Raw genomic sequence first — 14,726 nt, 5'->3', positions numbered from 1 at the left:
GTTTTTTCATAATTTTAAAAAAATATTAATTTCTTAAAATAGTTGACCACCTTTTACCAGACCGGTCATTAAACGACCTTTAATCTTTTCCGAGTAAACCTATCATGATATTTTTTGATGTCCCGAATTTGGTTTTGGGGTTCATTTCACCAAATTCGAAACCGAAAGTCTTCAAATCGTCAGTCAAACCCATTGACTTTGATTTTGACCAAGAATTCAAATTTTCGGAAAGTCATATTTTATGTATTTCGACGTCCTGAATCTGATTCCGATGTCCGTTTTGCCAAATTCTGACCTGAAATTCTCGAATCGAGCATGTGAACCCAAAAAGGCTTAGTATTTTAGTATTTTGATTATTTATTTGAGATTTGGTTAATGAATTGATCCAGTACAAATATTTGATGAAGGTACTCGTGTTTCACCTGAGCAATGATCAATTAGGTCCAGTATTGTCCGTTCTTTAAATCAGCCCGAACCGCGTACTACGAGAATCACCCGTAGGTTTCCGTATATTATTTAAATAAAGATTAAGATAATTTATATTAGGATTCCAAAATGGATTTTTCTGATTCGTAGGATCTAGTGCTGCAGCAGAGCGTGATCGACAGACCCAGTAGTAGTCTTCCTTATCTGATTTCTCAGACTGTTACAGGTGTGTTTACTGACGGTGTTATATTACTGTTTTAAACTATCATTTAATTGTTTCAAATTTATGATGATGTTGAATATTATTACAACATGATACATGTTTTATGAATACTGGTTACCCGACACCTGATTTACCGGATATTACTGATCTGATGTATAGTTTCTGTAATTTCTGCATATGATTTTCAAGCCTGAACCATTTTCATGTTTTAATGGATTAATATATATTTTCACCTAAATACATACATGTTTATTTCTGTCACTGGATATTATTGAGGGAAGTATTTCAGGCCCCTTTGCTGTGTGCTCAGGGTAAGTCCTTACTGGTGTGCAGGTGGGTGTATGGTTCTGGGGAACCTACACATTGTAGTGACTGGAGTGACTGGATGGGGAAGTTATTACCGCAGGCTCCTTTGCTGTGTGCTCAGGGTAAGACCTTACTGGTGTGCAGGTGGGTGTATGGTTCTGGGGAACCTACACATTGTAGTGATTGGAGTGACTGGATGGGGAAGTTATTACTGCAGGATCCTCGGCTTTGTGCTTAGGGTAAGTCCTTACTGGTGTGCAGGTGGGTGTATGTTTCAGGAAAATATACAAAAGATAGAAATCAGAGTGATTGAATGGAAATATTGTTCATATTTTAAAATATGTTTGATAACTGATTTTATTGGAATATTTTATTCGTATGTTTTTATACACTGTTTGGAGCACACAGGGCTTTTTAGCTCATTCTATAGTTTTACCCTTTTTCAGATAACAGTAGATCGTAAGCTAGCAGGTTTGGCATCAGGGGAGATCAACTACTTATTTTGTACGAACGTATATCTCTATATGTTTTTCAGTTGTGTTTGGTGACATGTATTTGCTATCGTTTTGGATATATTTGTATTATTTATATTTTGTTCTGTATTATATCTAATGTATTAAAAGTTGTTTAAAAAAAATCTCTGAATGGGATATGTGACCACTTAGATTTGGATCTAACTTATAGACTGGGTCTGGGGGGTTATACCCTCATCTTTCAAAATGATCTTTAAATGTAGAATGTAAAAGGAAGTATGTTCACCAAACTCGAACAAGAAGAAATTTGTATCAAAGGTGTGTGATTCAATTGAACTCCTCAAAATGGATCTACAAATTCCTCCTCTTTCTTTTCTCTCACTATAGATTTTGAATAAAAAGATAGAAGCCAAACTTAGAGCACTAAGAGTAAAAAAATGATTAGCACCAATTATGTTTACTGCACAGATGAATGAAAGTGCAACATTGTATTTTCAAATAACACAAGGAACAAAAAAGTGTTAGAAAATACATAGGAATCAATAGTAAGCAAAAACAAAGAAAAACTAAGAATAAAAATAAATAAACCCCAAAATCCTAAAAAAAGCTTTAGAATACCCAACTCTAATACCAAATGGTAAGGAACAGTGGAGCATGATTAATGCATTCAAGATACGATTTACTCAGGGTTCTAAACACTTCTCAAGAGAGCAAAATACAAGCTTTTTATTATAAAAGCAAAAAAAAATCAATTAAGATCACTAAAGAAATCAATTAAGGTTAATATAATAAAGAAATATAAATATTAAATAAACAAAAAATTAATAAAGATTGAATCTTGAATGAATGATGTTGTAACACCCATCTCCCATATACATTTTTGTACACGAGATATAGATGTCACATTACTCTTAAAATAGTTTTTCCTTTGAAAACCCGAAAATATTTTTTTCTTTTCAATTTCTGAAAACATAACATTTTAATATAAAGAAAAACATTAATTGTAAACTATCATAAGTTCTACTTAATTAAAGTTAAGAGCATTTTAATATTGTGATTACTTGCCAACTAAGTTTTTTCGAAAATAAACTAGATTGTCTTGGTGTTACGGATGAGTCCACCTTAGTTGATGATCACCATGGATATAGAAGATCTCCTTACTCAGTTAATCTTTGCTATTTCCTACGCGTGAGAAAAAACACACGTTAAGCATTTACTTATTGAGATATAATATTGTAAAGAACATTAAAGTATACATAAGTATCTCATGGTTATTTGACTTCAAACTAAGTTGTGTCATCCATAGGAATTAGTTAAGTTATTCGTATTATAACCAAACCTTGGTCATATTATCCTCATAACCATCTTTAGTATGTCCAACATACTTTTCTTTAGTTCATTAATTTCAGTTATGTCTATTTCCATGCATTAACACATCCATTTACGTATTTTAATTATGACATCCTTTCATGCATTTTAATTATGGCATCCTTTTATGCCTTAATGCATCATTTCATGCATTTTTAATTATGGAATCATTTCATGCCTTAATGCATCCTTTCATGCATTTTAATTATGGGTTCGATTTATAGCAGTCCATACTCTAAAACTCATTCATAATATTCTTTCCATACATATAAAGATAACATAATCAATATTATAAAACATATAAAAATTTAAAGCATTCTAATTTGAGTGTTCTTCATCTCGTATTCTTACAATAAAGTACTCACCTGGCTTGCCTCGCTTTGGTATCCAATATGTGAAGCTGATTACTCCGGAACTTGGCCTTTGCCCTTTGCTTTACTTGATTCGGGAGATTGATTTCGATATATTCAATATCCACTAAATACATGTATAATATCAATTGTTAGTATTTTTCCTAACAATTACAATTAAAAATTAATCAAAATCACCTATTAATAACTTTTCTACAACAATATCAACCTATTTTAAAATTTCTGGCTCCTCAGTATCGATACTACCATATTATGGTCCTGATACCCTATTATGGTATCGATACATTCCCTTCGGTATCGATACTCCCTCTTTAGTATCAATACTGATTGAATCAATATCAACACTGCTTAGTAAATTCACCCTATTTTAGCCTATAGTATCGGTACTGTTCTATCAGTACCGATACTCGTACCCATAATTCCCAATTTTCAACCCGATTACCACCCAAATGGGGTTAAATTTCGTTATATTTACCCTATGCAATACTATTAAACTCTTCTTTAACTATCCATACTAACATTCCTTCATTTAGCTACTCAAAACATCTAGTATCCCTCAAGATCCTTTGATTCTAAAAATCACACCACAATTTCTAACTTATTTTTAAACTCATCCAATGCTTCTAATATCTTATTTACTACTTTGACAAGTTAAAACTACTAGTAATCATCAATAAACACCAATATACTAACATATCATTTCAAAACTCATTTTCTAAAATCTCCATTATTTCTCTTATCTCATCGTTTTAATCCTATCTAAACCTTCCTTAAGCTTCTATCATACTCAAAGCTTCAATAACCAACCAAAAACGAAAGAATAAACTAGCCATTTAAAATCTCACCTTTAAGCTATGGGAAGAGCTTTTTCCACAACAAGAAGAAGAAAATAGAGATATAGCTTTGTAACTCATTTTACTCCTTTTCCTTATTTAAATACCTTATTAAAATAATTATTAAATTTATTTCCCCTTTAAAGGACTAAAATGCCATCTCTATTCATCTATGGTTGCAATCTAGTCTAAAACACTATTCCAATCATTTACACATCTTTTATCATTTAAACACTTAAATCCTCAATTTTTAAATCTTTTTAATAAAGTCCCTAATTCGACATTTGGGGCATTACAGATGTATTCAAGAATTGGGGGGCCTCGTTTAGTAAATGTACCTTAGAGCCTGAAATAAGTTATCTCAAATATTAAAAGGATTGTTGTTATCCTCAGAGGTTTTAAAATCGAGCATATCGTATGTCAATGGTGTTTGAGCGTTCATCGTCAAATAAATTAGGAGTCTTTCAAGCAGATACTACTTTATAATCACCCTTAGATTAATCAATAAAAATAAGCAAGACTTAAAGAATACTTAGTGGGTTTTGGTGGAGAATCACCACCTTTGGTTGGCATCAAAGTATGATGGATAATAACTAAACAAAATTGGGAAGTAAAGAAATACCAAGGACAAATAGAAAAAGAAAAATAATTGCATATTTTATATATAATTATGTTTATAACACGTACAAAACGCTTATACTTTAGAGAAGTATTTTTTTTTCTTTTGCACTTTATGCCTAAGACACAAAATTTACAAGAAAAAAGAGTTTTGTTTGCATTATCATAAACTATTAATTTTCCGGTTTGGTGCGTCGGAGATTAAGACGAGCATGTTGGATCCTGGAGTTACTTGTGGAATACGGAATCGAGTCGTTGCCGTTGTCGAACTGGTGTGCCGATGGGCTGTCCGGTTGACCATACCTCGGTGAGTCAACAAAGTTAACACGGCTCAATACTGAGTTAAAAGCCTTGGCCGATGGACTCCGTAATCCATTCGGAGATGGTGGTGGTGGGATGTTGTTAAGACTTCGGTCTTTAGATTTCTGATCAATTGAATAACGGAAATTATCATAAAATCTCTTACAGCAAACTAAATTCGGTAGATTTAGAGCTTAGGGTTACCGGATTGTTAGGTTTTGTGGGATTGAACTTGGTAGTTTGGCCTACTACGTATTGAAACATTTCGAAGAATTTAGCCACCCCTATTTCCGAGCAGTTCGCCGAGTAATGCGTGAAAACATCCCATGCTCGAGCTCTCAGCTCCATGATCTTCCGATCCACTTCGGTTTCATGTTCCGCCATGAAAGGCCGAAAGATGGCGTCATACACAAAAACGGTTCCCTGCATTGATAAAAATATAATTAATATTATCTCATCTTATGTATGTTCGAATCTTGACCATTATCTTAAAATATAATATCTTTTTACTTAATAAAAAGACGAACACTGATTTGATAAATTACCTTGGTTTTAGGATACCATAGGTAGATAAAAAATCCAAGCTTCATCTCTCCATACATGGGCAACCTTCAGGATAGTTAAAATCTAATATTAATAACCAAAGCAATCAGATTGGAGCTATGAAAGTTGAGACCGAGGCTAAATATTACGATTAAATCTGGGATGTCACATAATTCGGAGTCGAATTCCAATATAAGGTGTTATGATATATATACCATGAAATGAATATGTCTGTTATCCTCTCCAAAACAGTAATAAAAGCCACAAGGATCCTGCAAAATCCATAACCACCATAGATTTCCTTCAAACTAAGTGCATTAAGGCCTTAATTTCTTTCTCAAATGAAAATATAAGTTGAAAACTAAAGGAAATGATTGTCATTTTGGTACCAATATTTGCACCAAAATCTGAGTTCATCAATCTCAACCCTGTTCTTCTCCACCTTTTTAAAGCACTCAAATGCTGGATATGCATATCCAAAAATCAACCTGAAATTTAATACAAATAAAGAGAAACCCTAAATTGTATCCCATTTACATGGTGCACTCTTTTTCTTGGAAGGTTTTTTTTAACAAGATTCATTTTATGTCTTATTTTACATATAATCGATATATAACATACAAAAATCCCTTTCAAAAGAAACCCCTAAATTGTAACACAAGTAATATAACAATTAATATAACAATTAAGATCCATTATCTCTTATTTATTAGAAGACTTACACTAGCAATCTGGTCAGGAAATCGCCCAACATCTTTATTAATTAATAATTTTTCTCTAGAATCTCCCGTGCTAATTTCCCTGGGGATAAATGAAATAATATTCCATAAGAAAAATTTTAAAATTCAATTTATTAAACCAAAAAAAAAAGGAAACTTAGAATTCCAAACCCGTTCCCAAAAAAAAAAATGGATGGCTTCAAAAAGAAAAAAAGCTTTAAAGAACAAAAAACCTGCAAAAAAAAAAACGAAACACAAGTTTGATAATTTGTTTTAGATAGGAAAATGGTAAAAAAAAAAAACAACCTCGGAAACAAACTGACAGACAAAACTAAAATAATCAGTTTGATTCTGAGGAACAAATGAAAGAACTCTTTTAAGAGTTTATGTTTGAAAAATGGATTAGATAACTGATGAATTTATAGCTGTTGTTAATACTATGTTTAATTTTCATAATAAAAATGATTGGCTATGAAAAAAGTGGGGACTTATTTTCCTTGGATTCATCCGACGGCTTAACCGTTTGTCAATTATGGCTAGTTTCGACCTTTTTCTATAAAAATGTACTAAAAAGATGCACACCCACGTTAATTATTTTCTTTAAAACAGTTACGAGTGATGTTCTTAAAAAATTAGGGTAAAGTAGATAAATGGTTCATCGGTTATAGGGTACTGGTTTATGAAGTCCTACTATTAAGAGTTAAAAAATAATTCTATGACTATAGACGGTTACTTTGCTGAGTCCATTGACTATTAAAAGTTACAAAATGGTCACTTAATTATTCATTATATTTCAAAATCATCTTTTTTCATTAAAAAATATGACATTTTAATCTGAACGTTAACTTGTTGATTGTGATATGATAAAATCTTATCCCATAATGTCAAACAACTATCATATCTCAGTCATCATTCTGACGTCCATGTAGACACATGTTTTCTCCGGGTCTAAAAAAATTATTATTATTATTATAAACAAAATTATTACATTTTTTCAGGTTACAACAAAAGACTCAGACAAGCCCAAACCCGAAGCTCAATACAAGCCAAGCACTCCAAGTGGAAACCTAACAGCCCACTCAACAACCAACCCGCCCAGTATCCGGCCCAGTCTTCGACCCATCTCAAGCCCACTTGACAACCCGATTAGGGTATTTTCTCTTCAACTGCCAGCACCACCTCATCTCAGCCCTTGGATCTGGACCCATCAAACAGTCCAGATCGCCCAAGGGTTAAGGTTTTAAACCCTAAAAATATCAACAACCAGCGCATGCACTTCACAACCCTAATCCCGAGTCGCGTGAGCCACCGCCGTTGACCCCGAGCCGCTGCCGAACATCTCTCTAGTCTTTCCATCATCCACAGTGACGGAAAACACATACACCAAATCAATCAGCCAAATCAGTTAGAAAAAAAAATATACAAATCGAAAAACCCCCAATAAAATATGAAAACAAAATCAAATCGAAATACCGAGAAGATTTCTGATATACATCATGTATCAATAAGAGGAGATTGGGGGTTCAAGAAAAAGGGAGAGAAGAGAGCGGGGGGTCTAAAAAAGGAAAAGAAAAACAACAGACAAAGGATGGAGCTTTTCGAAGATAGAAAAAATAGAGAGAGAGAGAGAACCGAATCGTGCCAGAATCAAAAAGAAAAAAAAAAAAAAAGAAAGAAAGAAAAGAAAGAAAAGAAAATCTGACCCCAGATTCATACTGAGAAGGAGGAGATGTTTCGGGTGGTGTCTTCTTCCCTCTCCTCCAACGTCGGTGGACGGCAGTCGTCGTCCGACACGACAGATGCTCCCCAGTTTCTGGAAACTCTTGAGCTCCGGTTGAGAGCTTTCTCTCTCTTTCTCTCTCATTCGTGTAAGAAGGAAAAGAAAAAAATGAAGCTGAGGGTGATTTTGGCGTGATTTCTAGCTTATATAGGGGCATCAAACGACGTTGTTTTAGGGGGAACCTGGGGAGCATTTTTGCAGATGCTCCCCAGTTTCTGGAAACTCTTGAGCTCCGGTTGAGAGCTTTCTCTCTCTTTCTCTCTCATTCGTGTAAGAAGGAAAAGAAAAAAATGAAGCTGAGGGTGATTTTGGCGTGATTTCTAGCTTATATATGGGGCATCAAACGACGTTGTTTTAGGGGGAACCTGGGGAGCATTTTTGTGCATGGGTTATTCACAAGAAAGGTTATTTGTATCTTGTAACTTTTTATTTTAGTCATCAATGCAACTTTAGTTTATTTTTACTTCGATCTCTTGTTTTGTGTATGTTGTAATTTAGTCCTGTTATTATATAGTATGTCATTCTTGTTAATGTTCGAATTTGGTTACGAAATTTGTAATTATTTTCAATTTAGACACTGCTTTGCATATGGTTTAATTATCATTTAGTCCTTCATGTTTCTGATGTAATTTATTTTAGTCCTTAAACATTGTTTATGGGTTATTTTCGTTTCTGGTACCTGTATTTGTTTAAAATGACTATTGGGGCTCTGATTTGTTCATAATTGTTATTAGGTCCTTTAAGTTTCTGTTAGTTTTATTTTTGTCCTTTAAATCACTGAATGAGTTTATTTGCATTGTTTATATTTTTATTTGTAATGTTTTCTAATGTGTATTTTAGTCCTTTATATTGAATATTTATTTTACACATTATATAATTATTTGTATTATATTTAATAAATATGTTTAGCTCCATTTAATGTAAATATTTTATTTTGTATATTTCCAGTTGCATTTATTTCCATTTGTATTTTTCTATCTATTGATGAGATCACTCGAATGTTTTTCAAGAACACCGATTTGTAAAATAAGCGTGGAAAGCATTACTTGGTCGAAGTGATGTGATCTGATACGACATTTTAACGGAATGAGAACTTGAAATAAATATAGTTTATTTTATTAATTAAATATGTTTATGTGAATGATTCGATGCGTTTTTATTTTATGCAAACGTTGATAGTCAATTTATATTTGATTCGTATTTTTATATCGATGAGGGAATATTCTTTTAGACAAAGAAATAGAAGATATAGGTTTCCCGATGGAGGATTGTTAATCTCGAGATTTCTTTTCAAATTAAAATATTTTCCCTACTAATCAATTCGAAACAAATTAATTAAACTTTAATAAATAGATCATAATTTAACTTTATATTCGATTTATAATTTCCACTACTACGACAAAGTGTAAGCGATCAAGTACCAATTTTGGGAGCTGTGGGGTACTAATCCTTCCCCACACGTAACCGACTCCCGAACCCTTTAAATCGAATTTTGGTAAACGCATACCAATTTTTGTCTTACAAAACGATTTTTCTTAAAATTGTTTTAAAAGACGTTTTTAGGTATTCGACCTATTAAACCCAAATGTCAATGTCGACTCATTTCCAATTTAATTCAAATCAAATCAAAACCACCAATTTTTCCAAATAAAAGTCAAAAATGTTTTTTAAAATAATATTTAATTGTTTTTTTTCTAAAGAATGGTTATGACAGTCAAGTTTAGACAATAGTCAATTTTTTAACGGAAAAATATAACTTTGGGACATAATGAATAGTCGGGTGAACATTTTGTAATTTTTAATAGTCGATGGACTTAATAAATAAATATTTCATAGTCGAATGAACATTTTATAACTTTTAATAATCGAGAGATTTAATAAAACAATACCCAATAGTTAGAGGACCATTTCTGTACTTTACCCAAAAATTAAATGTTTTTGAAAAATGTCACCCTTTATTCTTTGAATAGTCTAATTGATTACAAAATAATGTTTATTCAAAATTTTCTTGACGTAAAAGAATTATTGTTATTTTTTGATGTCTAAGGTTTGAGCATTATGAATGTTAAGAGTATAACCGTTCAATATCAAATTGTTGAGAATCATTTTTGAACAAATACTACCTTATATTTATCTCATATTAATAAAAAAATATTTCTTAATTAATTGATAATGCATATACACTCCACATACATAATTGTTCAAATCCAAGATCTCTAAAAAGAATAATATTTTTTATCTCTAAAATTATTTTACAGATTCAAGATATATTATTTTCTTACCCTTATTATTTAAAAGTATTTAAATTTTTTTCTTAAGAAAACAACTCAGCCCCATACTTATACTTAGCTTTTAACCCTCACAATAACTTGTCACTAGTGGTAAGTCTCATCTCTCAGCAAGAATATTGATAGATTTATAAATATGTGAGCAAAATTAGTTTCGAATAGTTATTTAATTTTTAAATGTTAAGTTATTCGTTTTGATCTGAATTATTGAGTCGGATTTTGAGTTTGAATCGAGTCGAAATTTAAATTTTTTGATTAATTCGAAAAATAAACATAAAAATAAAAAATTGACTAAGGTATTTTGACAATTTTGTGATTTAGTCCCTAGTTTATTTATTCCTCCTTCATTTTAAAGTCCATTTTTATGAAATTTGAACTACGTACTCCTAAACCGTCTTAGAATACACATGTACTTCCAACTCATATTTTTTATAAAAAAAATATTTTTCAATTTAATCCCTTAACTTTTCATGATTTCTGTTATTTCTTCAATTCATCCTTCATTTTAAGTATATTTTGACCAAATTTGAATAGCATACTCTTATACCAATATAACTTCAATTCTTTTTTTTTTACTAAAATGTACTATTTTTAATTTAGTCCTTTAACTTTTTATTTTACTCTATTTAGTCTTTTAACTGCAATTGTTTGTAATTTTTTTTCTTCCAATAAATTCCTTAACTCCTTTATACTCTCATTAATATTTCACCATCAAAATAATATTTTAAAATTATAATATTATAATATATTTTATAATTTGATATTTCATGTTTCTGCAATTAAAAATGCCATCTTTTATCATAATCCGATTAAGATCTTCCAATTTTTTTTCGAATAAAAAACTAATCCATGAAATCAAGACCAATCTATTATCATCGAAATTGTACGGTTCTGATCAAATTATAATTAATGTGAAAATCACAGAACAGTGAGTGTATCAGCCATGGACCCTCCTTGCTCACATTCAGGATTTATAGGTAGAAAGAAAAAATCCTCTCTTTTTCTTCTCCAATGCATCGGTGTCAGTCATTTTCTTCTTCAACGTCTCTCTCTTTTTCATCTCTTCAACCTTAAAACCCTAAAGATTTGCCATTTTCCCCCTCTTTTCTGGTGCCATGTTTAGCAGCAGAAAGAAGCCCACACTTAACACAGTTTCAGTTAGCTTAGGTTGCGGCGGCTGTAAGAAATCTAAACTCGCTAGCTTCTTCAACCCCAAACCGAAACCGAAGTCGAAATCGAAACCCCGGTCTCTTTACACCTACTCATCTTCTTCGAGCTACTCCAAGACCGCCACCTCGTTTTCTCCAAGCACCGACACTCCTCAATGCTCCGACGTGGACACCAAGTGTTCGACGGCGACTGTACGTGGTTTCCGCCTTGTTGGAGGAGAGAGCATGGCGGTGGAGAAAGACTCCGACGACCCTTATTTGGATTTCAGGCACTCCATGTTGCAGATGATATTGGAGAAGGAGATATATTCCAAGGATGGTTTGAGGGAGCTTCTCAACTGTTTCCTGCAGCTGAATTCGCCGTATTATCATGGGGTTATCATTAAAGCCTTCACGGAAATCTGGAATGGGGTTTTCTCCGTCAAGCATGGTGGTGGTGGTGGTGGCGCCGCCGGTTCGTCACCGACGCTGCATTTTGGGTTCGGGTCACGTGACCTGTAGGTGCAGCCGCTGCCGCGTTATATATGCTTGGAATACAGTCTAGTTGGTTAATTAGTATATATAATAAAGGGTAAATTACTCGTTTAATATTTAAGCTATCAATTTTGGTCCGATTCAGTACTTAAATTTTGAATTTTTTCAAAATCATACTTAGAATTTAGTATTTTTTTATTTTTAGTATCCGTTGTTAAAAATTTTAATTTTTGTTTATTTTAGTACTCGTTCAAAATTTAACGTTAAGTTTTAAAAAAATTGTAAGTTTAGTTATTAAAACGGACTAAAATTAATAGTTTAGATTACTAAACACTTTAAGTTTTTTAACAATGGGTATTAAAATGAAATGAAAATTAAACGTTAGGTATGTTTTTGAAAACATTTGAAAGTTTGGGCATTAAATGCATAATTTACCCTATAATAAATCAGTTAATTCCTTGTGGGTGCTAATAAACACTGATTAGGTAGTATTTAAAGAAATATTTCCAGAGTTTAATGCAATGGTAAGTTGTGAAGGTGAAGCCTTTTCTTGCATTAAATGAAAATATTTCTTTAAACAAAATCTTATTAACAAGTGCATTAATGGAAGTCTTTAGCTTAATCTTAGTTAAAATCCCCTAACCTTAAACTAGTGAAGTAGTATTATGGGCTATGTTTGACAATATGATAGTGTAGAAGTTTATATTTTGGTATTTGGAAATGGAAATGAAAAAGAAAAGGCTTTATTTTTCTCTCTTTTTCTTTGTTTATGTTTATATAAATAGAGTACGAGAACGATGGTATATAGGGATGGATCAAGAAGGATTCACGTAGTTATTTTCATTTAAAACTTTATAATCATATTTCTTAACATAAGATCTCAAGTCCGTCTCTACTGATGTAAATAATAATTAACAGTGAACTAGTTAGAATTTTTGTATAATCACATGTATCCAATCTATTAATCAATTAATTTGATTTAGGTAATGTTGAGGCTTATTATGGAACAATTCTTTTAATTTAGTTTACTTCATTTATAAATGTCGAGGTTTAAATGTCTGACTTTATTTGAAAATCTACTATTTTATGTTATTAGATCAACTAAAAATGGGTAGCTAGTTGAGTTTTAATAAAGATGATGGTGTATCATTGGTGTTTTACTTTAAGTAGTGTTATTAGATTACTACTTCTAATCTCAATAATTAAAATTATGATAAATTATATATTTGGTTATTGAGCTTTACGTTATCTCCTATTTTACTCACTATATTTTTTATTTTTTTTCAATTTATTAATTGAAATTTATAGGTTAATTTTTTGTCACTCTGCCGTTAAATAATTAAACGATATTAAGATATGACAATTTATATCAAAATGATGTCACTTTGAAGTCCTGGAAAAAATAAATTTTAAATTAAAATGATGTATTTTTTATTAAAATATGATCATGTCATAACACCGTAAATTATTTAACCACAAAGTGATCAAAAAAAATTTAATCTATAAAATTCATTTAGTAAATTAAAAATTGAAAGTATGATAAGTGAAATAGGAGAGAAAGTAAAGCTCAGTTACCAAACTTATAATTTACCCTTAAAATTATTAGCTACAAAATAGAAAAGATTTCTTGGACGCTTTGGGGTCACAACTCAGCATTTATCCTCTTTGGGGAAAATACGTGGCAAGTTTTTATTGGTCAAGTAAATTATATTTGTGAAAGGGCATCTTAATGGATAAGAGCCAAGTCAAGGCTGTTTATGTAACTTTTGGGGGGTAAATTATGTATTTACTCATACATTTATTTTTACAAATTTGTTTTTGTCAACCAATTATTTTATTTTTTAAAATCATACCTAATATTATATTTTGATTTCGTTTCAGTTACTCGACGTTAAAAAATTAATAGTGATACTAATATGTCACCATAAGATAATGTAACATCATCACGAGAAAAATATCAAGCCAACAATTTTATTTACTTTTTAACGGTGAGTGATCAAAATGGAATAAAAAAACACAATGTCAGATGTGATTTGAAAAAAATATAGTTGTGTGACTAAAATAAAATCATAAAAATAGGTACTAAATATGTAATTTACCCTTTTTTAGTATCAATTTACATTATTATATATTTAAGGGTGAACTACAAATTTAGTACGCAACTATTACTTTTGATCTATTTTGGTCATCTAACTATTTTTAATTTCAAAATCATAATAATGTTACGTTTTGATTTTATTATGGGCATCCACCATCAAAATTAATAATGATGTTGACATGCCACCATTGTAATACTATGTCAAAAATTCATTTAATTTTTTAACGACAGTTGACCAAAATGAAACCAAAATATAACGTCACATATGATTTTGAAATAAAAATAGTTGAGTGGTCAAAATAGAACAAAAGTTATAGTTGGGGCTAAAGATGTACTTTATCCTATATTTAAATAGGATAAACTACGCATTTAATATCTGAACTACCATTTTTTATATGCTTTAATACCTAAACTTTTATTTTTTTCAAAATCATATCTAATGTTTAATTTTTATTTCATTTTAGTATCCATTAAAAATCTAACTTTAAGTTTTGAAGAAAAAATTGAAAATTTAGGTACTAAACGAGTTAAGTTTTTAAAGGATGGTACTAAAATGAAATAAAAACTAAATGTTAGGTATGATTTAAAAAAATGAAAGTTTAAATACTAAAACAAATCAAAATTAATAATTTAATTATTAAAATAATAGTTTACCCATTTAAACAACATTTTTATAATATTGTATATTTATTTAAGATGAACTTTCCTAGTAGTGAATAAGTTGTCTCAGAAAAGGC

The 14,726-nt window shown here is 30.9% G+C and overlaps 2 protein-coding genes across 2 annotated transcripts; one reads left to right on the top strand and one right to left on the bottom strand.

Annotated features, from left to right (window-relative positions):
* Nucleotides 1–4,773: 4,773 nt before the first annotated feature.
* LOC120200334 (putative HVA22-like protein g) lies at nucleotides 4,774–6,262 on the bottom strand. The gene is made up of 6 exons (XM_039201206.1): nucleotides 6,184–6,262; nucleotides 5,851–5,949; nucleotides 5,677–5,733; nucleotides 5,464–5,527; nucleotides 5,123–5,341; nucleotides 4,774–5,043 (listed from the first exon to the last, which is right to left on the bottom strand). The coding sequence occupies exons 1-6, from the start codon at nucleotides 6,213–6,215 to the stop codon at nucleotides 4,792–4,794; spliced, it is 723 nt and encodes a 240-aa protein (XP_039057137.1). The 5' UTR covers nucleotides 6,216–6,262; the 3' UTR covers nucleotides 4,774–4,791.
* Nucleotides 6,263–11,274: 5,012 nt separating this feature from the next.
* On the top strand, nucleotides 11,275–11,980 carry LOC120200341 (transcription repressor OFP6-like). Its single transcript, XM_039201210.1, has one exon. The coding sequence runs from the start codon at nucleotides 11,364–11,366 to the stop codon at nucleotides 11,916–11,918; it is 555 nt and encodes a 184-aa protein (XP_039057141.1). The 5' UTR covers nucleotides 11,275–11,363; the 3' UTR covers nucleotides 11,919–11,980.
* Nucleotides 11,981–14,726: the final 2,746 nt, after the last annotated feature.

The sequence above is a fragment of the Hibiscus syriacus genome, unplaced genomic scaffold, assembly GCF_006381635.1.
Source record: "Hibiscus syriacus cultivar Baekdansim isolate YM2019G1 unplaced genomic scaffold, ASM638163v2 tig00005939_pilon, whole genome shotgun sequence".
NCBI classification, from domain to species: domain Eukaryota; kingdom Viridiplantae; phylum Streptophyta; class Magnoliopsida; order Malvales; family Malvaceae; genus Hibiscus; species Hibiscus syriacus.
Note: the sequence above shows the minus strand (reverse complement) of the source record. Positions and strands in the feature narration are given on the sequence as shown.

Bases quoted from the DNA above. Each gene is read 5' to 3' on its own strand.
- LOC120200334 (XM_039201206.1), bottom strand. From the start codon at position 6,215: ATGTTGGGCGATTTCCTGACCAGATTGCTAGT. The intron at 5,734-5,850 runs GTACCAAAATGA...TGGATTTTGCAG, and splicing joins AGATTTTGGTGCAAATATTG to GATCCTTGTGGCTTTTATTA. The intron at 5,044-5,122 runs GTAACCCTAAGC...TCAATTGATCAG, and splicing joins CCACAAAACCTAACAATCCG to AAATCTAAAGACCGAAGTCT.
- LOC120200341 (XM_039201210.1), top strand. From the start codon at position 11,364: ATGTTTAGCAGCAGAAAGAAGCCCACACTTAACACAGTTTCAGTTAGC.